This window comes from Anabas testudineus, chromosome 11, assembly GCF_900324465.2.
Source record: "Anabas testudineus chromosome 11, fAnaTes1.2, whole genome shotgun sequence".
Classification (NCBI taxonomy): Eukaryota; Metazoa; Chordata; class Actinopteri; order Anabantiformes; family Anabantidae; genus Anabas; species Anabas testudineus.
The window spans coordinates 10,609,443-10,637,431 of record NC_046620.1 but is presented as its reverse complement, the minus strand read 5'-3'; the positions used below and the strand labels follow the sequence as shown (position 1 = coordinate 10,637,431).

The 27,989-nt window shown below is 42.3% G+C and overlaps 1 protein-coding gene across 1 annotated transcript; it reads left to right on the top strand.

Moving 5' to 3' along the window:
• On the top strand, positions 1 to 27,945 carry pard6gb (par-6 family cell polarity regulator gamma b). The gene is made up of 3 exons (XM_026348884.1): positions 1 to 343; positions 3,773 to 3,995; positions 24,976 to 27,945. Exons 1-3 carry the CDS (start codon positions 272 to 274, stop codon positions 26,040 to 26,042), a joined length of 1,362 nt encoding a protein of 453 aa, XP_026204669.1. The 5' UTR covers positions 1 to 271; the 3' UTR covers positions 26,043 to 27,945.
• Positions 27,946 to 27,989: the final 44 nt, after the last annotated feature.

Genomic DNA, 27,989 nt, shown 5'->3' with positions numbered 1-27,989 from the left:
ACTCACACTCCCAAGTCAACGCGGCGGGTTGTTGAGCTGTTAGTCCGCCGTGAAGTGCTGCCTCATGTCTGACGGAAAACACTGAGCAACGACGAGAGAAACGCCAACTTCTTCACCGGAGACGAAGCAGAAGAGCTCTTTTTCTAGCAGAGCCCCTGTTTCTGCGGGCAAAGGCGGCTCTTTCTTTCTTTTTCTTTCTTTTTCTTTCTTTCTTTTTTTTTAATTATTATTTTTTTTTGCGATCACAACACACAAATAAATAAAAAAAAAAATGAACAGGAGCTTCAACAAGTCGCAGCCGCTGCGTAACGCGGATTGTAACGCGGTGGAGGTGAAAAGCAAGGTGAGTGTGGATGGTGGGAAGTTTATCTTATAATCTGGATGGATATTTAAGGAGCAAAAAAAAAAAAAAAAAAAGTTCACATGGTCGTCCCGTAACAGAGCTGGAGTTGATCGGAAAAAGGGCTGTGTGCATCTAACCACATGCTTTTTCTCTGTGCAGTGACAAAGCTCTTACTTTTTAAACACTGGAGTTTAATGCACCCACATTTGGTGGTTTCTCTTATTTGCACAGATTATTTTTCCTTCTTACTTCCGACAGTGCAGATTGTGCCGATTGCTCCTCAGTGGGGAACTGGTCTAACTTAGTTTTTTTTTTTTTTTTTTTTTTTTATTAAAGTCTGTTGGCGTTTCTTCCAAACAAAAGCGCTGTACCTGTTAAATCGGATGTTTCTCTAACATGATTTGCATTCACAGCTGTTGTTGTGCTACATAGTTTCGGCCCACTCACTGTTTTTGATGGTCTGTGAGAGGCTGGCTGTGTAAAAACTGAATCCACTGAGTTCACCAGCAAGTAGTGCAGCACATTTATCCACCAACATATACAGCAAATCTTCAAATCTTATTAGATACACCAGGTCACCAGGAACTCTTGTAAGCAACATGTTTTTCCCCAGTTTCCCTCAAAGTGATGAGATTTTGTACAAGTGTGTGTGTGTGTGTGTGTGTTTGCACATAGCAGCTTGCATGAGTGTGTGTGCAAATATATGTGTATTGAGCTCCTGAGTCACAGCTGACATGCCACATTGAGACGGACAGGTGTTGCGAGAGTTGACCCGTCCAGTTTCAGTGGGGTGCCGGGGCAGCGACAGGTAAAACGGGTAGGTTTGTGATGGTAGGTGGACTTGGAGGCTTTTTGTTTTGAGGCTATGTCAGTTTCACGCTTGTTCCACAGAGACAGGAGAGGGCCCACCGTACCCACCAGGATTAGTTTGTGGGTGTGAGTGACGAGTCAGGAGCTGAGTGTTTAACAGCGTCATCGCATCACTACAGCACAGGTGACTCACTGTCGCACAACGTCACGTTTCCCTTTTTGGATCACGTATAACTCATCACTCTCATTATGTCACTTTTAGATTTAGAGATAATAAAAACAGTTGCAGTCCCACATCCATGGCCCTCGAAATCCGTCTTTCAAGGCCCGTCAGTTAAGTTAGACATTCAGTGTGTTCATACTGTAGTGAGGTGCAGGTTCTGTACCTGGTTCCTGGTTCTCATCGGTTAGTAACAGTTTCCCAGGGGAAACTGTCCCATTGATAATCTTATCAGGGATAACACTGGAGGTGTCTGGCAGCCTGTCGCGGAGCCTCAGCCAGGAGCTGGTTTCACTCACGTAAAGCTCTTATCGCAGGCAGAGACAGTGTGTGGGGATGTTGGGGGTTGGGTTCCCACTCACTTTGCCCTTACTTTCATTTGTCTACATTCTCAAACTGTATCTACTTTCTGAAATAAATCTACTATCAGTATATTCTCCGTGTGACGACTCCTGCCGTCTGCAGATAAGTTGACATACTTTCTATATAGTTTCTTCTTCTAAAGTGCAAAGTGTTCAGGTGAGCTGTCTCCTTATATGCACGCCATTGCACAGGGACAAAACCAATGTTGGCAACACGCAGAAGTCAGTTATCTTCCATTTTCTGCAGTGTGTCAGAGTTAAGAGTCTACCGACATGTTTCGACCTGTTGACACCCCTTCGCCCTGACAGGCGAGGCGGACAGGTGATGTCACGTTAGCACTGATGTATTCTTAGGTTTGAGTATTGAGCTCCATGATTAATCATCCCGTGTTCAGACTTGCTCATCCCCGAAGGCCGAGTTCAGCCTGTGAAAACAGATTGTTCAGACTCATGACTTACGTACAGAGCCACGAGAACGTTCAGAGCAGAGACGGCACTTACTGATATGCAGATTGTGTAATTATATAAGTCAGTTGTAGCAGTCTTACAGTATTAATCACAGGTAATTCACGTCTAGGTTTCACTTTCCTAAATGCTAAGTACTTCTTCTGAACAAAGACAAACCTGCTCGTCGACTTTTTGTGTCGTCCTTAGATGTAGGTTGAGTTATATTAGCTGCAATACAAGTTGGGTGCCATACTTTGTAATTGCAGGTTGCCTCTGTTGCCTACAGTGAATCTGGCATCACCCCCTAACACGCCTTCTCTTAAATTCATGTGTGATCTTCTAATTGCAGAGCTGGTTAATGTATCCCCTGCTCTTCTAGTCTATTCCCAGCCAGGATGTTGCTACTTTTTTTTCTGCTACCCTGTCAGCAGTTTTCCTCTCCCTCCCCTTTCCTCCCTCAGATCACCTCCGCACTCTTCTCCTCCGCTGTCAGCTTCCCCTTCGCTGCAAGCTGATGATTACAACAAACAGCCCCTTAATCTACAAATTACCACTGTGATTCAGACATCAGCGCTGCTGCAGTCGTCTCATGTTGTGGTTTACGGAGCTGCGCTTTTGTTCCTCAGCTGTATCTCTCCTCCACACGTCCACACTTGTCTGTGAGTCATGTGATGACCCCGGTGTGACCCACGGCCGTGTTCTGATTGGTGGTTCAGTGACCTAAATGGGAACGCTGTAGCACAATTGTTCAAGTCTGTGTTCTTGTGGATTACAAGTGGGAGGGAGGAGGAGCTGTGTGCCACTGTCATGTACATATGATCAGACAGTTTACTCATCTACCTGTAGATTGAGCAGAGCCCTCTCGACTTTCCTGTTGTTTCCTGGTCAGAGCAACTAGGCATTTAAAGAAATATGCTCATTTCCTCTCTTGGCTATAATTAGATGAGAAGATTTAAAGTTAAGGCCAGCTGAATATATGAATACAGCTAGCCTGGCTCCATTGAAAAGTAACAGACTCCAGTTAACAGCCAATCTTTCAAATTAATTGATTGTCGTGAAATGTCTAAACTGTTGTTTAAAACAATCTTTGCCAAGTGTTAAATGGAAATAATGATAATTGATACCATTATTATGTCTGTCGGTGTAACACAAGGCCACAGCCAGTGAACTGTTATTTAGCACAAAGTTTGGAAATAAGGGGAAAATGAGAAGCTTGACTTGGTTTGTGAGAGAGCTAATAGACATTAATAGTGATTTGCCATGCGCTGCCTGTGCTTTTCACATGTCTGTAAGCCATATTTGCGAGTGTATTTCAAAACATAAATTATTTTTGACTGTGTTGAAACCGGTTTTGCACATGTGTGCGGTTCATTTTGTTTGTTTCTTGATGAGAACCATCTTCCTCTGTGCCGTAAAGTCATGACACAGCTGTTAGAGAGCTTGGCGGACTTCCACCCTTTTTAGTTTTATGTGCCACTCAGATGGTTGAGATAAACGCAGGAGGTCAGACCTCGCTGTTTCCTCTTCCTGTTTGGTTGTCTCTTTATTGTCCTTACCGTCCTTTTTTTGCTTTTTCTGCTGTCTCTTCAGTATGGAGCTGAGTTCCGTCGGTTCTCGGTGGACCGAGTCAAGCCCGGCAAATTTGAAGAGTTCTACAAACTCATCCTTCATATCCACCGCATTGCAAATATGGAGGTGATGATTGGCTACGCTGACGTCCATGGTGACCTGCTGCCCATTAACAATGATGACAACTTCTGCAAGGCGGTGTCCACGGCACACCCGCTGCTCAGGATCTTCATACAGCGACAAGGTAGGTTGTCAGAAACTCAATCAGGCTGTCATAACCTATTATGGTTGTCTCTTAAATCTGGTTGTTTGTTTAAATGTATATTGGATGGATACTGCTTTTTCAAACATCCTGCAACTGGTAAACCTATAAAACATCATCTGCTGCATTAATTGCATCTTGGGCTGCAATTATTGTGCTGATTCAAATCAAGTCTCCCCACAGAATATTTCCTTATCCAATTATTTCTTTCTTTCCTGCTATGGGAACCCCAAGGCCTTTTTGTTTACTTCATGCAGGGCTTTCTGTGTGTGTGTGTGTGTGTGTGTGTGTGTGTGTGTGTGTGTGTGTGTGTGTGTGTGTGTGTGTGTGTGTGTGTGTGTGTGTGTGTGTGTGTGTGTGTGTGTGTTTCCTGCCCACTTATTGGCTGGATCAGTCTCAGTCTGTCTGACCGGCTAAGTCCTGTGTCTTATCCAGAGGAAGAGGCTTGCAGGCAGATGAACACACACGCAAACGTATACACACATGCACATACACATACACATACACATACACATAGGCCGGTGCCTCGGCAGCCCCATAGAAATCAGGTCATTGAGCAAAGCCTGTATGCGAGCATACCAGACATAACTGAGAAACAAAAGATCTGCACAAAAAGAGACTCCTTACTGAGCTCCCTCCGTTTGTCTCTCCCTCCGTTTCTCTCTCATTGATCCCAACTCTGGAGTGGATCTTGACTGCTTGCCAACCAGCCAGTAAGCATACAAATGAATCTATCACCATTCACATCTATTCATACCCTCAATCCTTCTTGGAATGTCCCCCGCTCAGTTGCGTGATGAACATGTACGCTCTAGGGTATTGTTTTAATTGTTGCCCAGTGGTTCAAATACAAAAGCTAGCCACAGTGCGGCGAATTATCTCATCGCAGGTTTCCAAAACAAAATTGGTTTCTATATTAAAAGGCCCCAGCAGACTTGTCTATTGTGTAATTTGAGAGCTCATATGGCTGAAGCTATATTAAATCATTGCATATTGCTGATAAGACAATCAAAATGTTAGGTTTGTTAATTAGCTGTTTGGTGCATCTTTAACCATGTTCTGCAAACGCTGCCATATTAATAGCCTGGACAGAGCAAGAAGTAATTTGTGCTATCCATTGTCAAATTGTTTTTTTAGAATTTATTCCTAACTTAATCTTTTAAGTTAACTTCTCCTCCTTTTTTTGTTTTCACATGTTTGACATGCTTAAGGTGGTTTGCAGAGATTCTCAAGAAGATTGTAGTGATGCTAAGCCACCAAATTAATGTTGCATCTGGTGTAATCAGTTTTCTTTGTCCATGACAGTCTAAACAGGTTCTGCCCGTAAATTGCTGTGTGAAATAGAAACCTTGCTTATTCCTCCTCTTTGTTGATGATACAAATAATATCTAAGACTTGTAGTTGTTGTCCTGATCAGACACGCTGATCTTGGTTTATTCATTCTCTTCCTGTGCTCCACCACACTAATAGCATCCAGTTGGGACCCTATTCCAAGCAAACGCACTTCCTTGGAATAGGGTGTATAAGAAACAGACATTTCTCCTGACCTTTTCACTTTTTTTCCCCGCATTCTCACTTTCTACCACTCCACCAGAACACCCAATACAGGAGAAAGCCCATAAAAATGTCAGGATGACCCTTGTTGAAAGGCAGACTTGGACGCTCTGAGGAAAGGGCCTTATTTAGTGTTGTGGTGTAAACACAATGCTGACATGGTGATGTGGTTGAGGGGAATGTGCACTGTTGTTACTGATGTTGGAGCTGTCTAAGCATCCTAAGCCTCACTGCAGGCTATTGTTAGCTGCTACACAAAGAGGTGTGTGTGACTGTATGACTGTGCGAGTACCTCATGTCTCAGAAGAGCTGCCCTGCACTGGTACATGCAAAAGAAACTGTATGTGTGAGACAATGACTGTATCAGTTAGTACCAGCCTGTAAGCACAGGTCATCAGTGAGCGAGCTGTGTGTCCCCACTCTGTTCCTGTCAGACGACCACCCCAGATGAAAGAAAAGGTTTCTCTCACACATTAAAAGACACTGTGACTCACTGTTCAGTCACTGCAGGGACATTCTGGGTAATTTAAACTGGACTGTTCTTTCATATGGCCACAAAGGGATTACAAAACACACATTTAATTGCACTACTACCCTGACATCAGCCCACAAAGTTTATATGTTTATTTACTTTCTTAATTTGAAGGCAAGACAAATTAAAAGTTGCCAAATCGAAGAAAATAAGTTGTTACAATGTGCGAAACTGAAAAGTAGGCAGCCACAACAGAAAAGTCATGGATACATTGAACTATAGTGGCTTTTAAAGGTCATTCATCAGATAAACAGATATGGGAGGTGAAGGTGAGTGGGAGACAGTTAGAGGGGAACAGAGACTATGTACTGGAAATGAAGTCCAGTGACGCATCAAAGGTGTGTTCAAAGACCAGTGTTGTGCTCTACTGAGCCAGATTCACTAATACTTCAGATCTTTGTAGTTGATTTCTCAGTAAAGTGGATCCTCCCCTACACCGTTGTACACAGTTGTGTGGTGATACAACAATAATGCTACAGATGATACCTACCTTACTCCCTATGATGAAAGATTGCAACTTTTAAATTGTGCCCTTCGCCTACAGAATAGAGGCTTACACTATGTGGTTTATTCCCAACGGTACACACAAAGTATTTGGGGTAGATGATCATGTAGTACAGTGTTACTGTGTTTAATTCATAGGTGTTGCTCCCCTCCTTGTCATTACTGCTACAGTAGTTGGAGTTACACATTGTCATATTTGGAGGTACCCGAGTTCAAAAGGTTGTTTGCTCCACATAATTTGCCACAGTACACACAAAACCATAATTTGTACCCAAATAGACCCGAATATAATTGGACCTAATCCAATGAAAGGTTAACCCAAATAAACAGGAACAGTGAGCCAACACAAACACCTGCAGAGCTGATAATGCTGATGTGTCCGTTGTTTTTACCTCCTTGTACTCATTTTCCTTGAATTTGTTCCTTATGTCTCCAAAAACACCTCTATTTTTTCTTTTACTTTCTCCTCATTTCACTTTGGTCTCATTTTCTCCCACTGTGATGGTAACAGACCACGTCACATCGAGCAGTTTCAGGTCTATTGACATCCATTTGGGTCCTGAACATATTAATACACAGGCCGGAGAGCGTGAAAGTAGACCTCACCCATCTCAGACCCTCAGAACCAAGTGGGCAGATCATATACTGCCTATAAAAAGTTTAACAACGTCGGTTTTATTTTACTATTTTACACCATTAGAATGTGAATAGATTTGTGATTTGTCTAATGTAACTTATCAGGTTGTGCTCACTCAGGTTGTTTCTCTCTTAAATAGTTTACATAGTAAATTAAGCCAGAGACAGTAAATGTTTTATATAATCATTAACATACAGCAGAGAAAAAACTTATCTTGGGCCCCAAAGCTGTGCAGGAATGTTTAAGCATATACAAAGCGTGTAAAGGCTGATGTTGGTTATTGAGTCACTGCTATGTAAATAAAAATGGGATGGTGCGTGGGACCATACATTAGTGTGTGTGTGTGTGAGACGTGCATGTCAGTAGCTGTGTGTGCCACGAAAACTGTGTTGAAGGTAAGATTCAGTCTTAAACACTCCACTTGAATTCTTCTACCTCTCCTCCCCCTCCGTTTGGAGTGGTAACATTTATGAAAGTGGCCATAATTTGTGACTTTTACTCATTATGAAAGTCCCAACAGGGGGAAACGACAACATAACAGTAATTATGGGTGTGGAGAGTCCTCTTTTTTCCTTCTTCTTGTCTTTTTGTTTAAGAACAGATCAAACACAGTTTAATGTTACATTACTTCTGCCGCCTCTACTGTATTATTTTAAGCTTTACAAAAGCTGTTAATGACAAAACCTACGGTGAAAAATATCAGTTTGGAGAGAGGGAGAGAGAGAGAGGGAGAGAGAGGGGGGAGGGTAGTCACTTCACAGAGGGAAGTTTTCTACTGGGACTCCTCTACATTTCTCATGCACGCACAATCAGGTGGGGGAGGGTCGGGCAAGTGATGGGAAGAAATGGGACGTATCAACAGATTTGTGCTGAAAGAGGAGGGAATGATCCAGCTCTGTATGTGGACTCTTTGTCTGGTCTGGTGTGTTTTCTGTGTGTGTGTGTGTGTGTGTGTGTGTTTGTAATAGTGAAGTCAAACGTGGTAAGCTGTTGATTCATGTTGTACTGGCCTCAAATAGACCATTGGATAATTGAAAGTGCTCTGCATTATGCGTATGCATTTGCAGAGAGTGCGGTATCGTTATCTTGACTTGATCTTAATCTGTTAGTTTCCTACTTCCTACTAAATTAGCTTCACAAGTTGCGTCCTGCTGTGACACACTGCTCAGAGGCGTTTAGCTACTGTGACATTGTGTTAAAGGTATATGGCCTGTTTATCTAGGGGAAACTACTGTGAGTACTAACTGTTCATTCACAGTCCAACTCTTGTGCAAAATGATGCAAATTAGGATACAGATAAGCCTGGGAGGGAGCACTGCTTACAGAGTTGTTTAGACAGATAATCTGGACAGGAAACCAGCCACTGGGATCATGGATTTTAACATTTCCACAGCATTTTAGTGGTAAAAACACACATAATATGTCTTATCTGCTGCCACGAAACACTCTTAAGAGTAGAATGAGACCAGGAAAAGAAGTAGGCATTGTGGAGCAGGTAAACTTTGACTTTGTGTTCTGGGCTTTGGTACATGGCTACTCATTTTCTGCACTACAGTTCAACTAAGGATATAGTGTATTAAATATAATAGAAATTTTATCTTTAATTGCTTTAATAGTGGACAAAAAATGGCGTTCATCCAAGCGAAACCCAGCTCTGTTTTGCAGTTCAGCTTTGGGGAGTTGTTTTTGTAGACAGTGCCAGTGGCCTGAACACAGACTAAACTTTAAACAAATTGAAGAGACCCCTGTTTGACAGAGTTCAAAAAGTTTAAATAAATAGATTAGAGGAGGTAGGCCAAGGTCGAGTATGTGTGGCTTAGTATGCAGCATGCAGGGTGCTTGGGTTTGTGGCTCAACCTGACTGCTCTCCACACCTGTGAAAACTACAGAGCCAGATATCAACGTCAGCCAAGCTAAAGAGAGATGTGGCAAAGACATGCAAATAAAAATGCCAGAATGTAACGGCAGCTATGCCAGTTAACGCTGAAAAGTGCAGACATCCAGACCAGCGTTGTTTCTCAACATCTTGGACTTCACAGTCGCTTGGAGATCTAAGAAATACTTGTATTATTGTATTTCTGCGGCTGCCCTGACTGTCTGCACTTTGCTGACTTTCCACACTTTCTTTGCATCACTTAAACCATAAATGTGTTGTTAACTGAACAAAGGTTTTTATTAAATCGCATTTCCTGTCATAAAAGAATTTACAATTTTACAGTTTACATCTACATTAGACGTCAAGATACACATTTGTTACTGTGTCACAACGTTGAATGTCCTAATATTGCTATAATAATACATAAAGCAGCTGTGGTACATTTTAAATCCACAGTGCTGGTTGTGTTCAGCTCTCACTGTGTGTGTGTGTCAGTACATCTGGCCACTCTCGCGCCATGGCCAAAGGGCCATTGAGAGTGTGTGTGTGTGTGTGTGTATGTGTATGTGTATGTGTGTGTGTGTGTGTGTGTATGTGTATGTGTGTGTGATTGTGCAGCAGATGTGTCAACATGCCAGTGCTCAGTCATGGTAGCTGTAGGTCAAAGCTTTGACCCCACAACGTTTGATCCATGTAGAGACGAGGAAGAGCCACTTCACTAATTAGCGTTGCCTCTTTATCCAAACCGATCCTCACAAAGCTGATTTAGTCCTGAGACACTGGATTAAAATGGATCTATACGTGATTTGAAATGTGTTTGTGCCAATGTGCAGTTTTTCCTATTTTGCACCACGTGCATTTTGGATTCTGTTTGGTGGATTAATAAGTTGCGTTCCAAACATACAATCACACACCACATGGGGCAGAAAGCATCCTCACACCAGCAGATCTATTTTGGTCATCTAAAGGCTCTGCCTTATTGCTTTGCCGTAGTTTGCTTTTGTGACTCTATTTGAAGAAATTCAGGGGGACTGGAGCTTTCATTACCTTTGTGCAGGCTACAAGAGAGCAGCCCCAGGCTGAGGCAGTAAAGGAGCCGGCTTTGTGAAAGGGTTTGCTATGAAACAGGCCCACACAACTGCCCTAGTGCTCCTTGAACGACACGACAGCTGTCACTAAAAACCCATCCTTCCATTTTTGTTTTCCTTTCTGTTGTGTTCTTGTTTTCTTTGTTAGCATCTCCACACTTCTGTGCTTTCCCTTTTCCTGGGCACAGTTTGTAATATTGTCTATTCCTGTCAGATGACTGCCAACAAAACTGTAGACCATCCATCTGATCATCTTGGTCGGCGCTCCTGAATGCTGTTTTTAGGTAGCTGCTTAAACCGATCTCATTCTTTTCACGTTAGAGCTCAGCCATGACTCAGTTGTCAAGGGGAGAAAACCACGGCAGACAGTGGGGAGTCAGTCTGACAGTAAGAAAGACAGACATGCACGGAGAAGGAAGGAAGGAGGGAGGACTGGGCAGGTTGAGTCCACCTCCATCCTGTGGTCTGGCTGTTGTCCCCTCGTTGCAGCTTGAGCCAACAGAAATCATTTCTGGGGAAGAGGGAAACCCCGTACGAGCAGAGATGGCACAAGCAAATGCCATGTAGAGGTTCAGAAAAAAAGCCTCTTATTAGAGCTTTCTGTTACCTTTAGACTGATACTTGGATGATACATACAGATCCATGCTCGTCTCAGACAAGTCAGGCTAGTCAGTGTCAGATATGTGTGTTTGTGTCTATTGTGTCTCTGAGCCAGAAGATATAAATCCCACGCTGAACCAGGAAAGGTTTCTGCGCCATAAAGCATTTTGGAAAGTGTGTGTGGGCTTCTCCATAAAAACCTGTGTGTGGCCTTTTCTCTGTGCGTCTTCAGACAATGCCGACCATAGTTAAAGTGTGATGAAGATGCCTGCTGCCTGCCAGGAGCAGGACAGAGCACCGACAGCCACGTCCGACGGGCAGCGGCTCGTCTTTTGTGTCTCTCTCTATGCCAAACTGCTGCAAACCAGCTTGAGCGCCGCTGTGAATCATGTCAGATGGCACAAAAGGGACTAACGTGCATGTGTCTGCAGAAACGCAAATCCACTCCCATGCTCACGCGACTACTGCAAGCATGTGCACGCACGCAGGCGCGCGTGCACGCTCTGTTATAGCTGCAATGTGCTTGTGTTTTGTTTGGGAACTGAGGGGAGGTCCTGTGTTTTAATTAAACTTGCAAGGACTGTTGTGTTTAGCAAAACTATATTGGTGTTTGTGTTTCCTAAGTCCCTGCTTTCATTTTGCTTTACGACCCTGCTTTGAACTGCGCCTCCGCTCCCCCACAATGAAGTTTCCAGACATTGTGGGACAGGAGTGTCTGCGTCAGGGCGCTCCTCCAGTCATCTCTTTGTCACTTTTGGTAAGCCTCTGATAGATTTTAGACAACTATAATTCAGTGCTGTTCCTTTTTTTTGTTTGATTTCATTCATCTTACAAATCCCGCTTCATTGTTGACTTCAGTGTTTTACTGAGTTCTAGTTTGTATGCTCACAATTCAGAAACGTCATCGCAGCTCAACAGACTTTCTCATCTGACTGCTCTGATTCTTTAAAGGCTCAGTGACTGAGTTGAAATTGACTTCGTTCTGCATCTAAATAAGCCAGGCCCTGGAAATTGTATGCTGGCTGTAATGAATATAGCTGGTCCTTCTGGGACAAACAACCAACTTCCTAAGCCACCACCACGGCCACTCCTCAGCAGCATGAACCTTCAAAGAGGAGGGAAAACAAGCTTGAAATGCTTCAGTGCCATATTCATTTCCCTTGGTGTATGGCACGGAAATAAAAATAAGATCATGTGACAGTAGAGTCTTTACAACAGTATGTTGATTATGTGATTTAAGTGTTTGTCTATGGTAAATAACATTTGACTGAACCATCTAATCCAAACTAGACTTTTACTTTTGGTATCGTGGGTAATTTTCTTTTTCTCAATTAAACTCACAGTTTTCTCTTTTTGCCGAAACTTCAGTGAAAGTAACTGCTGTTCGACATTTGTTAGGTCGTTTTATCAGCGTGATCTGCACAATCTGTAGGAATCAGGAAGAAAAGTCAACTTCGTGGCACTGCCCTACCACCAAAACAGTTGGTGGCGGTGGCGTTTCTGTGGCACTGTGTTGAGTTAGTTGCACAGACAACACATAACGACCAAATGATGGATTCTGTTCTTTCAGCCAGGGCAGAGACACAAACTATACTGAAAATGATCAAGTAAGAGAATGCAGTGGAAAATTCCCAGGCCGAGTTTAGAACGGAGCCGTGGGCAAAGTGAGGGAACAGGGTGAAGGTTTGGGGTTAGAGTGAGCGGGGAATATGGACGTTGGGTGGGTGTCAGTGGGTTTTTGAGGGAGGAGTTGCTGGTTTGTGCAGAGACGGCTCGCTGCGATACAGCTCCCTGCAGTTCCTCCTTAATTACAGTTCAGCCGTAGAGCAAGGCCAGACTTGCTCTGCCTGTGCATCTGTGTAGCGCTGGAAAACAATAATTCACACATGCAAATAATATGAGCACATGATATGAACTGGAAGCCGGAGCAGCAACGGGTTTTATTCTGAGTCTTTTGAGGAAATCCTCCTTTACGTTACTTCATCATAGGGTATAGGACAGACACATGAAAATGCTGGTTTTCCTTTCATTATTTGTTAATTTTCACATCTTTATTGTGACCTTTATGTCTAACTTTTGAACATTTTTGACATTTTTGAACAGCGTAATTTCTTGATGTCTTATAGTCACGCAGGTTTCTGGCATAAACGAGTTGAACCATGAGAAGTGCTTGCTAGCTACCACAACATCAGCCTAGTGTTGCCTCTGCAAAGGGTTATTTTGGGAGTCCATAATTACAAAGGAGGGACTGAATTTGCTCCTCAACAACTCACCCGCAGGAACACTCACCACTGGCAAGGTTGGCTTTAGAGGTATTAAGCTCACTTTGCAGTAGGTTTGCTGTTTCTTGGCTAAAAAATAATCTCATACTGCTGGTTTATGGTACGCTTAAGATTTAATAAATAAATGAAACAACTCACAGCTTTAAAATGAAGAGCCGGTTGCCCGTACTGCTTTTGTTGCACATGACGGCACATATGCTGTAAATTCACCATCGTCAGATGGTCACTGTCCCTGAGGCAAAGAGCATCTACAACTAAATCCATTTAACATGAAAGCCTTTGCATACATGGCTCTGTACAAGTGTATTACATTAAGTCTTGTGACATTTGACCTGTACATATGGATTGTGTGTGTTTCTTGGTTTTTGGTTAGTGGACCCTCAGGATGTCTATATTGAAAATACCCAGTCTCAGACCATGTGTGCACGACACACATCCACATTCACTAACGCGATTACACGCCGGCCATGTTCACACAAGAAACGGTCATGTCTTTAACATTGAAAAATGATATGTTAAAGCGCCACAACCATTTAGTAGTGGCAGTGTTTTTCATTTGAAATGGTCTGATTCAGTTTGCAGAGAGGGAGTTGACTTTTTCTTTAGGCTTGTTTACTCTTCTGTATCCTCGTGGGGCCAAACCACACTGATGAAATCTAAGGTCGTTTTGTGGTTGTTTTTGAGAGTTATTTATCATCTTTCTTTCTGATGACAGCTGGCATTGAGAAGTATTGTCTTTAACTTCCAAATGATGGTGGCAAAGCGTATTATGACACGTTGGATTTCGTGTGGAGTAATGCAATAGAATTACGTGTTTACTAGTGCAATTACAGCGAGCTATGGACGGAGTTCAGAGCAAATATAGGTCATGAGGCTAAAACAATGAGACAGGCCGTCAGACCCCTCACCAGTCAAGCAATTGTGCAGCCATAATAAGAACTGGGGTGCTTTGATTGGCTAGAATAGAGCTATAGGTTTTTATGATTGGCTACCTCGGGTCAGCAGAGCAGGCAGTGAGCCTGGCTGAAGCCGCAACAAACTAATTTAAAGTAAAAGAACAATACCACAAAGAGAATCTAAAGCACATATCGTATCTGTGGTTTGTCCACTATTTCTGTGTAATTCTTATTTGGTTGCTGAATATATAGTTTTATTGTTTTGCTTTAATGATGAGCTGAATGATGAATGATTAGGGCCAGGGCACAAAAAGTCACACAAAGTTTATGGCCTGTCGTGGGGCCAATTTGAGTCTGCTTTGAAGCATGCAACATCTAACTTTTTTAAAGCAAAATGTCACCCAGATCCTTACTATTTGGTAAAATACCCTGACTTGTGAGCTCCTTACCGGTTCACCAATGTCTGGCAGGAATACATAGACACACCGTGAGAAGACACTGCCCCCTCACGCACCCATCCTCCCCCCTTCTCCAAACATGTGGGCCACGAGTTGGTGGTTGAATCAGGCCAAGTCAGCAGTTCAGGATGGGAGAGGAAGGAAAAGAATGGAGGGCGGGGAGGGGGGGGACTGAGCCCTGACTCTTGTTCTCTCAATTGTGGCCCAGAGACTCGCTGAAACAATAGACACTGACGGCTCATGTGGAAATACTCTGAGACAGTTTGTGTGTGTGCGCGCAAGTGTGTGTGTAAGAGAGGGAGAGAGAGGAGAGGGTAGGACTATATCGACCAGATGAAGTAAAGCACACCAGGAATCAGAGGCACCAAGCAGCGGCAGGAAGGACCAAGGATATGTGTCACCACGTACAGGAAGTGCTCTGTTATGCTGTGTGGTTGTGAAAGAGAGGGTGTTTTCAGGTGCAGAGAAGGATGAGTGAAGCATGTCCGAGCATGCAAAGGATTTACCCAATCACACCTGAGGAATGGGATGGGGGGGGGGGGGGACCTCACCTGGAGGCCACAAAGGGGCTTTTCACTGACCCTTGTTCATGAATGAATAGAGGTCAATGGAGATGCTTGCACTAAGGGCAGGGGCCGACACATAGCAGTGTGAATCTCAGAGTGAATCCTCTTTAGAGAATTTCATGGTGATGGCAATGGTTCAACTGGATCAACCACAGAAGTGGAGCAGAAGGCCAAATTCATAACTAAGACAAAACAAGGCACCCGTGAATGCCACAGCGTCCCAGTAGACAAGGTGTGTCTTACTGTTTGTTTGTCTGCTTGGATAAGGATAAAATAAAAATGATCTCATCCTGCTTCAGAGATAACATTTTCTCTGGACATTTATAAGTCACGTTGTTACGTGATTAATTATTTTTCTTGCCCACAGTGTGAATGAGACGAATGTCTCCAGAGACGGCTTCATAACAAAGGCTCACTTTTCCTGTGGGTTGATGTAAGACCTTCTCAGCGAGACGTTTTCCGCGAAGACGGACAATAACGCTCTTTCTCTTTCTGTTCTCTCCTAAACCGGGAGTCTACTTTAAAATCAAAACTGGCTCGCAGTCAGTGTGATGGGTTGTTACTTGTTCCTCTTGTTTACAGAAGGAAATTTGTCTGTTTCTGTCTGTTTGCTTGATTGTCTCATTTCCTTACCTGCCCGTGAACGTCACATCCCTCAGCATTTCTTGGCCTGCATGTGTCTCCGTGTGTGTGTGTGTGTGTGTGTGTGTGTGTGTGTGTGTGTCTGTGTGTGTGTGTGTGTGTGTGTGTGTCTGTGTGTCTGTGTGTCTCTGTGCGTGTGTTAGACAGAGAGACTATAATCCGCCTAGCCTGTTTGTTGTCTGTCACCTGCGGTTGATAAAAAGATTAGATTAGAAGAGACTCTGGTTCACATCAGCACAAACAGGTTTTGGTGAACAAAGATTGAGGGTACAAACAACAAAGGTAGTAAAGGAATTGATCAGTGCGTAATATCCAGGGTTCATTTCTACCTGTGTGTTTAAATAACATAAACAATTTCAGCTAAACTACAGTGTTGCATGGGATTATTCACTTTATGAACTTTAAAACTATGTCTGTAGTGCAAATGTTTCCTTTTTCACATTCCTGACGTGATCCCACATAAATAATATTCACACCGGACTCGTAAATATTTTTCTCTTCATTAAGCAATATGAAAGAAATCCAATTGAAGGCAAATCTTCTCGCTCTGGGTCCCATTAAACATTACTCGTTGGTCAAAGGGGCTGAGAGCTGCTAAGCTTGTGTTTCGGTTTGTGAGTGTGGGACTTCATCCAGCTGTTGGTATTGTTTTGCTCTCTCCTCTTGAAGTGTATTATTGGTTGTGTGCAAGAGAAGAGCAGCATACAGTAGAAACAAATGCAGCACACCAGAAAGCACTGTCACATTAAATCCTGGTTTTATTGACATGCAGAGTTGTTCTGTTGTCTTTGTCATGCTTTATGTTTTCCCCCTCTCTCATACACCAACTTAATCACTCATGTGGACAGAAACAGAAGGCCAGGCAGGTGGCAAGGACTCAAGTCCAAGTCTGCTGCTGTGAATTGTCACTACTACACAGGCAGAGTGTATTTCTGCTCGTCCCTGCTTTGCCAAAATACCTGCAAAATATATAATTTGTCATGTGGTTGCAAGCGAGGGGAGTGTTTTTGTTCTCTTTAAAATGAAAAATCTGCACAATCTTTAAAGCTCAGTATGTCTCAGGTGAAGAGTCGACAGTTTCCATTTATTTATATCTTTAATATGGGTAGTAAGCAGAAAAGGCAGCCTGGGTACCTGTGGACCAGATGGCAGCGAAGACTTTGTGTAGTATAAATCAATAACATGTGTTCGCCTGGTTGGAAACATGCGTATGATCCGCAGACACGCAGTTGGATTAAAACCAGAAGCGGTAGTTGGTTATATTCAAGAGAAAGGAGGTGGTGGCAGCAGGAAGGTTGGTGTACCCCCACCAACACTTTTTTTTTTTTTTCCTTGAAGGGTGGGATCACTTTATGGAGTGTAGATTGTTCCTTCTGAGAAATGCAAGGCCTCTCTACTCCATCGCTGTCCTCTTCTCCCTCTTTGAAGTTTCACCCTCCCCTTCTCTGTGATATGTCAGCCTCCCACACAAACAGAAACGCAGGTTAATCTCCCCACCCGTGCGCTCGCTCTTCCTTTAAATACCCCTCTTTTAACTTCTCTCCGTGTGATTTGTTCTAACATCTGTATGTGCATGTATAAAGTTGCTGATGATGTGTGGTTTAGGGTGTGTGCGTGTGTTTTATAGAGGGGTGGGTGTTACCTGCAGTCGGTCTTGAACCTGCGAATCTCTCCCCACCCCACCACAGAGACCAAGCCAGAACGGCGCAGACAAGGCAGCTCCATTTAACTTGTCCCAGATGTGCAGTCCTGCCCCTGTGTGTAGCAGCAACTACTAGTGAAATGAGTGCAGGGAGTGAGGGAATGGAGAGGATGTGTGCAAAGTGCTGCCTAGCAGTTTTAAAACTAGATGAACTACTTTTTACCTCATTCTCCTACAGGCTTTTACTTGACTTTTCTTTGTTTGATGTCTCTTTTCTTTACTTCTCAAAAAATGAACACCCCTGTGTGGTGGTGGAAAAAATATTCAGGTTTTTATTTAATACTAAGTAACATCACAGCATACATTACTAAGTTAAGACTCCCTTTCAAAAAGTGTTTACCTAAAATTAAGTATCACCAGCAAAATGCACATACAGTATCAAAATTAAATGTACTCATTATTCAAACGTCCTCCTGTTTGTAATGATTATTGATGCATATATATATAATTTGAATGCTGCAGCTATCCACCCTGTTAATGGGTGAATACTATAAAAATATATATATATATATATATATATATATATATATATATATATATATATATATATATATATATATATATATATATAGATATATATATAGATATATATATATATATATATATACTATATATAATATATATATATATATATATATATATATATATATATATATATATATATATATATATATATATATATATATATATATATATAACTTTCATAAACGGATCATATAGCATATGATGATGTGTATGCAAAATCCTAATGGGATAGTAGCTGTTAAATAAAGGAAGTGCATATGTAGTGAAATGGAAAGATAGGGTGAGGTGGTGTAGTACATGACTAAATGTAAAGCAATGTAGTTACTTTTTACCACTGCCGGTATGTTTTGTTTTGTTTTTCTTTCTTTCTTTCTTTTCTGTGCATCTAGCATGACACAGCATGCACAAGATGACAGAAACTTCCAGTAAGTTCCCATCCAGGCCTTCAGAGCAGCTGTCGATTATAACCACATACGTTTAGCAAGCTTCTCCAAATTTCCATCCAGGCTCTGCCTCAACCACCTCTGCAAGAATGTGAAATATGTTTGCATGTTTGGGGGAGAAGGAAAAAAAAAAAGAAGTTCTTCTTTATTCTGTCTGGATTCTTTTTTTTTCCATGTTAGTGTTAGCTGAACGCCTTGGCAGCAGAGACATGCTTTACCAGTGAGGAGCAGAAAAGACGTCCAAGAATAGTGATTGTTTTAGTTCACTCCTTTATGTTTGTATGTCCCAGCTCTGCATGTTGTTGAAATGTTAACAAAAATGAAACTTCAACCTGGCAACTAAATGTAACTCAATTAAAATAAGAAATGCTTTTCTAGTTTTTTAAGCATTTCCCATTTACATGGAAAAGGAATTTGCTGCTCAGCTTCCATTTTTCTGAATTTGGACGTGTTTTATGAAACCACTGGAGAGTCGTGAAAACTTGCTATTGCTGATCCCACGCTATGAGGTGACAAGAGTACAAATCTGTCTGCATTTCATTAAATCACGTCTTTTCTGGTGCAAACAGGACGAGAGATGCGAGAATGTGGCTGAAGGTAACCTGTTCCAGCGGATACATGCGCCTGCTGTACTGTATAATACCGGGCTGCCTCGTTTTGTCCTGCATAGTTCTGCTCCGTCATGTGCTGTTTCATCCTATTCTAATTTATGCCGTATTACTGGTGGTTTTTAAAAGCGAGGCTCTTCCAGCTGTGTGTCTGCGTGTGTCTGTCTGTGGGGCCCAAGAATGAAGCCCACTGCCACAGCATCCAGTGACCTAATGCAAAAGGCAGCAGGGTCTAGCACTATTCACTGTTCTCTCAATGTGCCTCGTCTCTCTCTCTCTCTCTCTCTCTGCAGTGAATATTGTCTCTCCTGTCACTAAGCACTCTGTCACGCTTGGCTGAAGACCATCATGGGGGCAGGGTTGTTGGGGTGCAGGAATGTCACTTTCATAGAGGGATGGTGGCTCGATTGGCTGTGGACACAGCAACAGGCTGGAGGTGACGGACTGTAGTTCACTGTAGTCCTGAAGAAGAATTTCAGACCTGGGGTTTTTCCACATGAAAATAGTTTTTCTTCATAGTTTATTTCGCTGCAGAGGAAGAACCATAAAGAAATGCGAAATACTTCGAAGAATAGTTCTTGAATAGGCTTTGGAAAATATGCTTCTGTTGGATAAGGGGCTCGATACCACTGCCATGCGTCTACAGTAGCTGTGAAACAGCCAGCTGCAAGTTAGCTTAGCATAGTTTGGAAATAGTGGGAAAGCTAACAAGCCCGTGTGAGTGCCAACAATCTTCTCAGCTAACCTCGGCGCGTAAGAAAAGCAGTGTGTTTTCTGAAATGTGGAACGGTTCCTCTTAGTTTAGTCATTAGTGGACAGTGACTATGTGCTGATGCATGTTAAAGATGCCAAGTCAAGCATTTTAGCATAGAAATAGGATTTCATGACGCTCTGAGGAATAAAGTTTGTTCTTCGCTGCAGGTATCATTTTTGTATTAATCTCACTAAACAAACAATTGTTAACCTAAAGCTGTTAGCAGCGCGTTTAACATGCACAGAATAACAAGGTTAGTACCAGTAGAGTTTAAAAATAGTCTAAATCAGTCTGCTTAGAAACAATATATTTACATTTAAATGCATGTATGTACTTTTGTAACACTTGAATGTGGTTAATGGTGTTCTGTTTTCTGTTTTCTGTTTTCTGTTTTTTTTTTTTTAGTTCCTTTAAATATTTTCTTATACTACTTTGGTAGTGATTCAGTCAGGTGAAGTTAAACCTGGGGGCTTTTTATAAAGACAGATACAGTACAGGGTATGTTAATATTTTTTTTTATTATTATTATTATTAATTCTAGTTTAGCTCCTGCAGCAGGTAGTTTGTTTTGCCTGTACACCAGCGCTCTCACAAAGCCCTGCGTGAAGTGTGGCACATAAAGCCGACTTCAAACACCTCAAACATGATTGGAATGAACTCCTGTGTTATTACGGTGCCTCTGCTCGAGCTGAAAGCATCCCAGTCACGTCCGTGCAGTGGGTGTTGCATATTCACTTAGGTCACACCAGGAACTAATATTTGTGTTTGTTAGTAACAGCCCAGCTTTTTATTTAAACACCGACAGAGTGACGTACACACACATCACGAGTCTCTGTTGATGAAGTTTTCGATGCTGATCTCGCATTGCATCATACATTAAAAAATAAAATAAAATAAGTGGTCAAAGCACTTTGGCAAAATATAAGTGTGTTTTTTGTTTTCGGTCTGTGTTTACAAGTGTGTAAGTGTTAGTAGGACCTGCCAGGAACAAGTGTGCAAGACCCTAATGGTCGATCATATAACTCTAGAGTCCTGTCTTTTTATAGGAGGTGGTGGAAAAGCAGTAGGACTTTAAAAGGCCTTTTTTTCACAGCTTCAGTTAACTAGAGGTGGGCTCCGGTGAAACAAAGACCATTTTTTCCACCTTTCCTTTGCTTTGTAAGTTTAAAATCCGAATGGGGCTTTTAGTTGAAACCACGAATTAGATGGAAACCAGTTGGTTCGCTATCTGGCTGAATGTCAGGGAGTTCTCAGTTTACATTAAAGTTTGGTTTTACTATGACTGTAAAGAAGATTAACAATATACCAGTGATGGATCACATTACTTAAAACAGTATCTGGGCGAGCTTGAAATAGGTGTTTGCTTTGGTTCAAAGCTGCCCATGGCTGTCTTAAGAAGTTAAGCAGGTCTTCAACCTGTTCGGAGATATCTCCATTGACACTTGCCCCCACATTCCTCGAGTGTCGAGCTCACCCACACTGAGAGCAAAATGTAGAAATCACCCTGAAGCCGTCTTTTCACCTCCGACCTCTGTCCCGTGATCTTGCACAAGTTGTGGATTGGAGCCATGTTAGGTGGTTCAGCTCGAGTATTCCTCAGTAAAAACGCTTGGACTTTGTTTTACAAGACTTGAATAAGCAACGATGCTCATGTCCCACTATTGATTTCTAACCTTTGTTTATCCACCAGAGCTCTCTCACTGTCTTCACTGACACAGTTACCACATATGTTAAATGATATATAGGTCAATTAAGCATTTAGCCCCAGTATTAGCTGGATTTTAGTGGGATTCCCTGACATTGAGCTCAGAACAAACCCAAGTTTCAGGCTGAACACAACCAGCTAGTGTGTGCATGCTATGCACAATAAATGCTCCCAGATTGTTGCACCTAAATTGTCACTTTATATTCCACATCCTGATTAGAAAATTACATTTGATATTATACAGCACTGTGGAAATATTGAGTAACAGCTAATTGAGGCACCAAGTCATTCTAATAGGCTTTGTTTCTGAGGCACTGTTGAGCCTGCAGATGCCTGGCAGTGACCTGACAGTCTTTGATCATCAGGTTCACATTGGCTTACCCATCATGCTTCAGTTTAGCAGGGATTAGGTTTGTCGGGAGTTGTTACGATAACCTTTGTGTGATCGACTGGAACGTGCTCACTTGGCTTTGCTTTGTGCCAGAATCCCTGTCTGTGTGTGTGTGTCTGTGTGTGTCTGTGTGTGTCTGTGTGTCCGTGTGTGTGTGTCTGTGTGTGAGAGAGAGACACCTGATCATTCTCATTTAGCCTCTTTAAAGTAATCACTGACCTTTTATGAGATTTGATTAGTAGAAAAGTCCTTGTAATTTTCTTTTCTATCCTGTACAGACTTCAGTGACACATCCTTCAGTCTCTACATAGTTCATCCATAGCACATAGAAGAACTATTGCAAGTTCACCATGAAAACATGCAAACAATTTCTACTATGCAGTGTCTTGATCTGGGTTTTTCCAGAGCTCAGTGACATTTTGTGCTTGCTTGTTTTGTCAACCCTCTAGTCCAAAAGCAAAATATATTCCGTTGCTTCCATTAAAGCCAAAGAAAAGCAACAAATTCTCACATTTGAGAAGCTGGGAAAACGTTTTTGAGAATTTTATCACTCTTCTTGTTTTTGTTGATGTGTCTTCTTGCATACTTGGCTCTCAGTCACATTCTTCCACAAATTACAGTATGTGGCATTTTACTACTTACATACTACATTTTCCTTTTTACATTTATGGTTTTGCTTTTAAAATGATAATTATTTTTTTACATTTATAGCCGATGAGGCAAAATGTACTTCTAGACTCATTTCCTGGTACAAAGTGATGGATGCAATCAGCACCAAGTGTCCCAAATCCATACTTAACCACTGCACAGCTTAGCTAAGATCTTCAGCCATAGGATATATCAAACACACCCTGTGTTTTTGTATTTGAAGCTTTCTTTAAACAAATTACCCCAACATGGCCTTCTTATGGGATTTTGCAAAGCAGCTGTGAGACATTACACACAAAAAGTATAATTATAGTTATGCATAGGATTTCTTATCTGTTCTACTAAATACACTGGTGATGTGGTGTGGTGTTGGTTTCACACTGAGGTGACGGTGTGGAAGGAGGAGGGCGGAACACCATAGACCTGTAACGAGACTCGGCTCCAATATGGTTCCCATCAGGGAGACTTGCACTTGTGGCAGAAATTCCAGCGCTGCAGCACATGCCTTGTCTGGATTCAATCAAGTCAGCTTCTGCCACAGCATGCATAGAAAACTAAGAATATCATATGTATAGCTTTGAGGATACTCTTTTTACGCTTTTGAAAGAATAAAAGCTTTAGAAAATGGTGGTAAGAGGCATTCCTTCGAGTATGTGCTGTATTTAAAGCTGCTTCTGCTCACCTGACCATGAGGACTTGCAGTAGGGTGCTGAGCAGACTCTGTGAGCATTTCTGCTCTAAAGCTGTAGTAAAACATGATATTGCTTAGTCAACATTCTGCTCAAGAGTTGATGAAGGTAGAAGGCATATATTAATGCTGTGTCAGCGCTTCATTGGGAGTCATATGGCAGACGTCCACACTCCTCTGAGGCGGGAGGAAAGACTGGCCAGCTGGCTCATCTCAGAGACTCCATATTTGTTTAAGTGTTCTCTGTTTTCACAGTGTACTTTGAAGATGGGGCCAAAAGTTACCGCATGCTCACCCATAGTTGCACACCCCCTCGCACACATACACACAATCACGTTATCAAGCAGGTGTCCCACGCAGTTGGCCGAAGATGACTCAGTGTTGTTGCAATGGAAATGCAGGAGGTGACCATCACTTCCTGTCATATCAAGTTTTGCTGTGTGTCCAGATTTCCCGTCGGACTGAGAAGGGAAGATTAGAGAGATATGACAGTTGTTGTTTTTCAGAGCTTCAATTAATACATGCAGACATTATTGTCTTAAGTGTGACTTCATGCTACATGTATTTTCTGTCCAGTCGGTCCTTTATTTTAACTAAGAGAGCGCATGAGCATCTTTGGCAGTAGATGTGTTGTCCTAGAGGGAGCCTGTCTGGTGATCTAGTCCTTTGTGAAGGTTTTTATTATTATTAACTATTTGCTTCAAATCTCTTGTTGAAAAATGTATGTTTTTACTGCGATTACCACAGTGATCTTCCCTCTTCCTCTTCACAGCGTCCTGTATTATGTTCATTTGAGTTCACGTTCTAGTTAAGTTGGTGAAACACTCCCTGCTTCGTGCTTCTTGCGAAAAGTGTAGTAAAACCACCTGCATGCCTGCAATTCCCCACTAATACATGACTGTAGCTGGTGCACATTCCTGGTGCATGTCACAAATGGTGAAACTCCGCTTCACAGTAGCATGTAGGTCCTTATTGGTGATTGTCTCAAGAGCATGATAAACTAGTCCACAGCGCCCACTACAGAGTCAGAGGTTTAAAAAGCAAAAAGTGGAGCTCACAAGTATGAATACATTTATTGTTGTAGGCAGCATTTTGACCCACAGAAGCGGTCATGCAATGTTCCACTGCACAGAGCATGTTCAAGCCTTAAGACCATGGTTGTGCTGTACTGTAACTGCCAAAATACTATGAAGGTACAGTCAGTATTTTTGTATCTTTTGGGTTCTGTGTCTGTACTGAGGGTAGGGTATGTGCGTCTTCATGTGGGTGCATAAATTCACATTGGGAAACTCTACAGCTGCTGCTTGGTAGCAGAAGGGCGTGTCTCCTCTGTCAGCACAAGCAGGAATGCTCTGCACTCTCAGCGTTTTGTCCAAACCTACACACACAGAGCGTTGGTAGCAGTGTGTGAAGTTGATATGCTCACATGTCGTACATAGGCTGCACTCATCACTCTAAAAGGTTGAAGACTAAACCAGCAAACACTCGGCCCTTGTTTATGTCTTCAGAAATAAGGGCTGTGTTAATGCAACATGTGGAAAATCCTTTCTACCACATGTGTGCGTAGTTTGAACAAAGGTTGTTAAGTTTGTAAGGCAGGTGGTTTGATTTAAAGGTTTAGGCCAAAGCTAGAGTGTTCGTGTACAGTTTTAGTAGTTGATGGTTGGATGCTTTTTCTGTTAGTTTTTCTAAACTGTCTAAATCCTTCTACTCTTTTTTTTTTTCTTTATTTTCTTTAATAATTCTGGCCACCTTAACATTTGGGTAAAATATATACTTATGGAAAAACTGAAGATTTACAGTTATAAAATCTCAATACTAAATATTTAATACCCACTGTTGTCTCTCTATATTTCTTTGCAGAGGAGGTTGACTACGCTAACTTTGGCACCAACACAATAACTCGTAAGAAGAAGGCAGTGGTTGCACTGCGGAACAACGACATCAACCGCAAGCGGCCACACATCCGCATCGGCATGCCCCAGGACTTCCGTCCTGTCTCCTCCATCATTGATGTGGACATCCTACCTGAATCTCACCGCCGTGTCCGACTGTATCGCTACGGCTCAGACAAGCCCTTGGGTTTTTACATCCGAGATGGAACCAGCGTACGAGTGACACCACATGGGCTGGAGAAGGTCCCGGGTATCTTCATATCTCGGCTGGTGCCTGGAGGATTGGCAGAGAGTACTGGGCTGCTAGCAGTCAATGATGAGGTGCTGGAGGTGAATGGCATAGAAGTGACTGGAAAGTCCTTGGATCAGGTAACAGATATGATGATAGCCAATAGCCACAATCTGATTGTGACAGTGAAGCCAGTGAACCAGCGCAACAATGTAGTCCGTAGTAGCAGAATCTCTGGCAGCTCCGGCCAGTCGTCTGACAGCAGTGGGTCAACTGGTTACCCAAGTGTATCAGTGGCCTCAGCAGGGGTGATGTCCTCTGGAGCACATGGATATCATGACGACCTGGAGAGTGACGAAGATGCAGATATCGTCATTGAGAGCAGCCTTAAGCGGCCATCTCAAAGGTCCAACGCTTCTCTGGCATCCAGTGTGTCCCGCACACACCAGCCGACAGCAACAGCTGTTTCAGGCCCGGCGGTACCTCCCAGCCCTCCTACACGTCCCTTGTCAGTGGTCTCCACTGCCTCATTCCACTCCCAGCCAAGCCTCAACGGGGGGTCCCACCAACACAGCAACCTCAGCTACCAGCTCCACAGAGACCTGAACCTTCAGCACAGCGCACACCAACAGTCCCAGCACAGTCACCACCACATACACCCCCCTCATCACGGCAGCAACACAGCCCTCCGCCACAGCAACGGCAGCCTGCACAAAATCCTCAGCTCTCTGAAAACGGACCAACGACACAGCCTTGCACTGCCCAGGGGAGGGGTGGAGGAGGATGGCACCGTCATTACCCTATAATAATCATAAACACACACTCAGAGACATAAACATCCCGACTGCTCAGAGACTTGAACTGGAACACAAGGCCGGAAAATGAGCACAAGTGTGTTTTGTCAGATACAAAGTTTGTAACTTCTGTTTATTTTACATGATAATTGATAATAGGAAGTTGCAAGCCAGGAAACAAAGAAAATGTTTTGTATATATTTCTTGAATTTCTAAAGTTGTCTTTGTCTTACATGAAAAGATTTGTATGTATGTAATAAGCATCAGAACAAATAACTGTTTTTAGGCGAGTCCACTGTATCCTAGAGTTCTGAATGTGCCTACGGAATGATATCTTTTGTTAGTGACCACTTTTATTAAGATCCTTTCATTCTTATTACCGGGACCAACTTGGGGTTGTTTATGGATGTTTTTAAAGAGTAAATCTATATTTCTTATATTCTGATAAATGCTGTGTAGAGTATGATTTGTTTTTTTATTGTTCTTTTATGCATTGATGATTGTGATCAAATCCTTGTATCTGCTCCAATAAATTATTCTGTCTTACAATTTTGTAAACTAGAAATGTAATGTTTATGTTTAGTTTGCCACTTATTGGATTGGATTGTGTAATTTGAAAGCCATCAATTCCTTGTTTGTATAGCTGTAAACGCTACTGTTTCAACTACATGCATTATACTTATAATGATATACATAATTTTAAAAACACTAATTGATGGCTACCAAGGTTAAGGTTAGGTGTTATTTTAACATACATGGGCAAAACGATTTCCTCTTAATCAGTTGTACCGATTTTAATCTGTAAAATTCAGTTGAGTGGGCAGAAATAATGGCAGGTTTTTCTAACTGGCTTTACTTTATTTACATTTGAAAACCCTTATAATATTACCTCTGTGAGTCACAATTGATGTATACATTTGCTTTGCCGAACTTTTGTAGCAAAGAAAGTACTTACTACACATGCAGGGAATGTGGGCTTAATTTGATAATTATTATTTTTGCAGCTCAGTTTGACTGTGTTTTTAGAGATAAAATGGTAAAACACGAAACATTAAGTCTTAGTTTCAGGCCTCCAGAACCAATAGTCAATGCTCTTCTTTAGGCTCAGTGCTGACAGTCAGCAGATCAAATTATCACTGAAGATGCTGACATTCAATTCCTTTACCACCATCGGCATCTGTAGGCCAAGAATGCATAGCCACAAAACATGTTGTAAGGGGTGTGCTGTTTCTTGAAATTACTGGTGGTTCCATTAACATTCTGCATCTTAACTAAAGCCATTCAAATATTTTCTTCAGTTTCCCATGGAAAAACTGAACATCCATTGTCAGTGTAGCCTCACTCCAGTCATGCAAATCTGTAGCTTCATGCAGCAAACCCCTGTGTGATGGAAGGAATATTCACACTGAAGGGGAGTGGGTAAAACACAAAGGTCAAGTTTCAGAATATACATTCACAAAATCATTGGCTCTAGACACCACAAAGTGAAGACAGCCTATCTGAAGGTTGAATTTCCCTTTTCAGACGCAACCAGTCTTAATCATCCTCCAGCTGTTGTTTGCAGCCAATGGCATCTGATCTGGAGATGTAGAAGGAATGCAACTTTGTCCTGGGTCAGAGGTCTGGTAGCAGCAGCAAACCCCTTTCACCTCACTGCCAATGAATGTTTGTCTGCTGTGTTTACCAAGCACGCTATACTGCTCAAAACGGCTAATAGATCACTGACACTCAACTGGTGCGCCACTGAGTCTGTACCAATCAAACTGTCACACAGTTAGTCTTTCCTATTAGTGACTTAACACAGAGTTTAAGCCATGTGGCAACCTGTGGATGAACTGGGGGGGAAACATATCAGTGAGAGGCACAGATTCTTATAGCTAGAAATTCTAGTGTGTGTGTGTGTGTGTGTGTGTGTGTGTGTAAAGAAAAAATGTCCTTCACATGTGACACAGATGGCAA

Excerpts from the sequence above, each read along its gene's own strand:
- pard6gb (XM_026348884.1), top strand. The coding sequence starts at position 272 with ATGAACAGGAGCTTCAACAAGTCGCAGCCGCTGCGTAACGCGGATTGT. Across the intron at positions 344-3,772 it reads CGGTGGAGGTGAAAAGCAAG|TATGGAGCTGAGTTCCGTCG; the intron begins GTGAGTGTGGAT and ends CTGTCTCTTCAG. Across the intron at positions 3,996-24,975 it reads GATCTTCATACAGCGACAAG|AGGAGGTTGACTACGCTAAC; the intron begins GTAGGTTGTCAG and ends ATTTCTTTGCAG.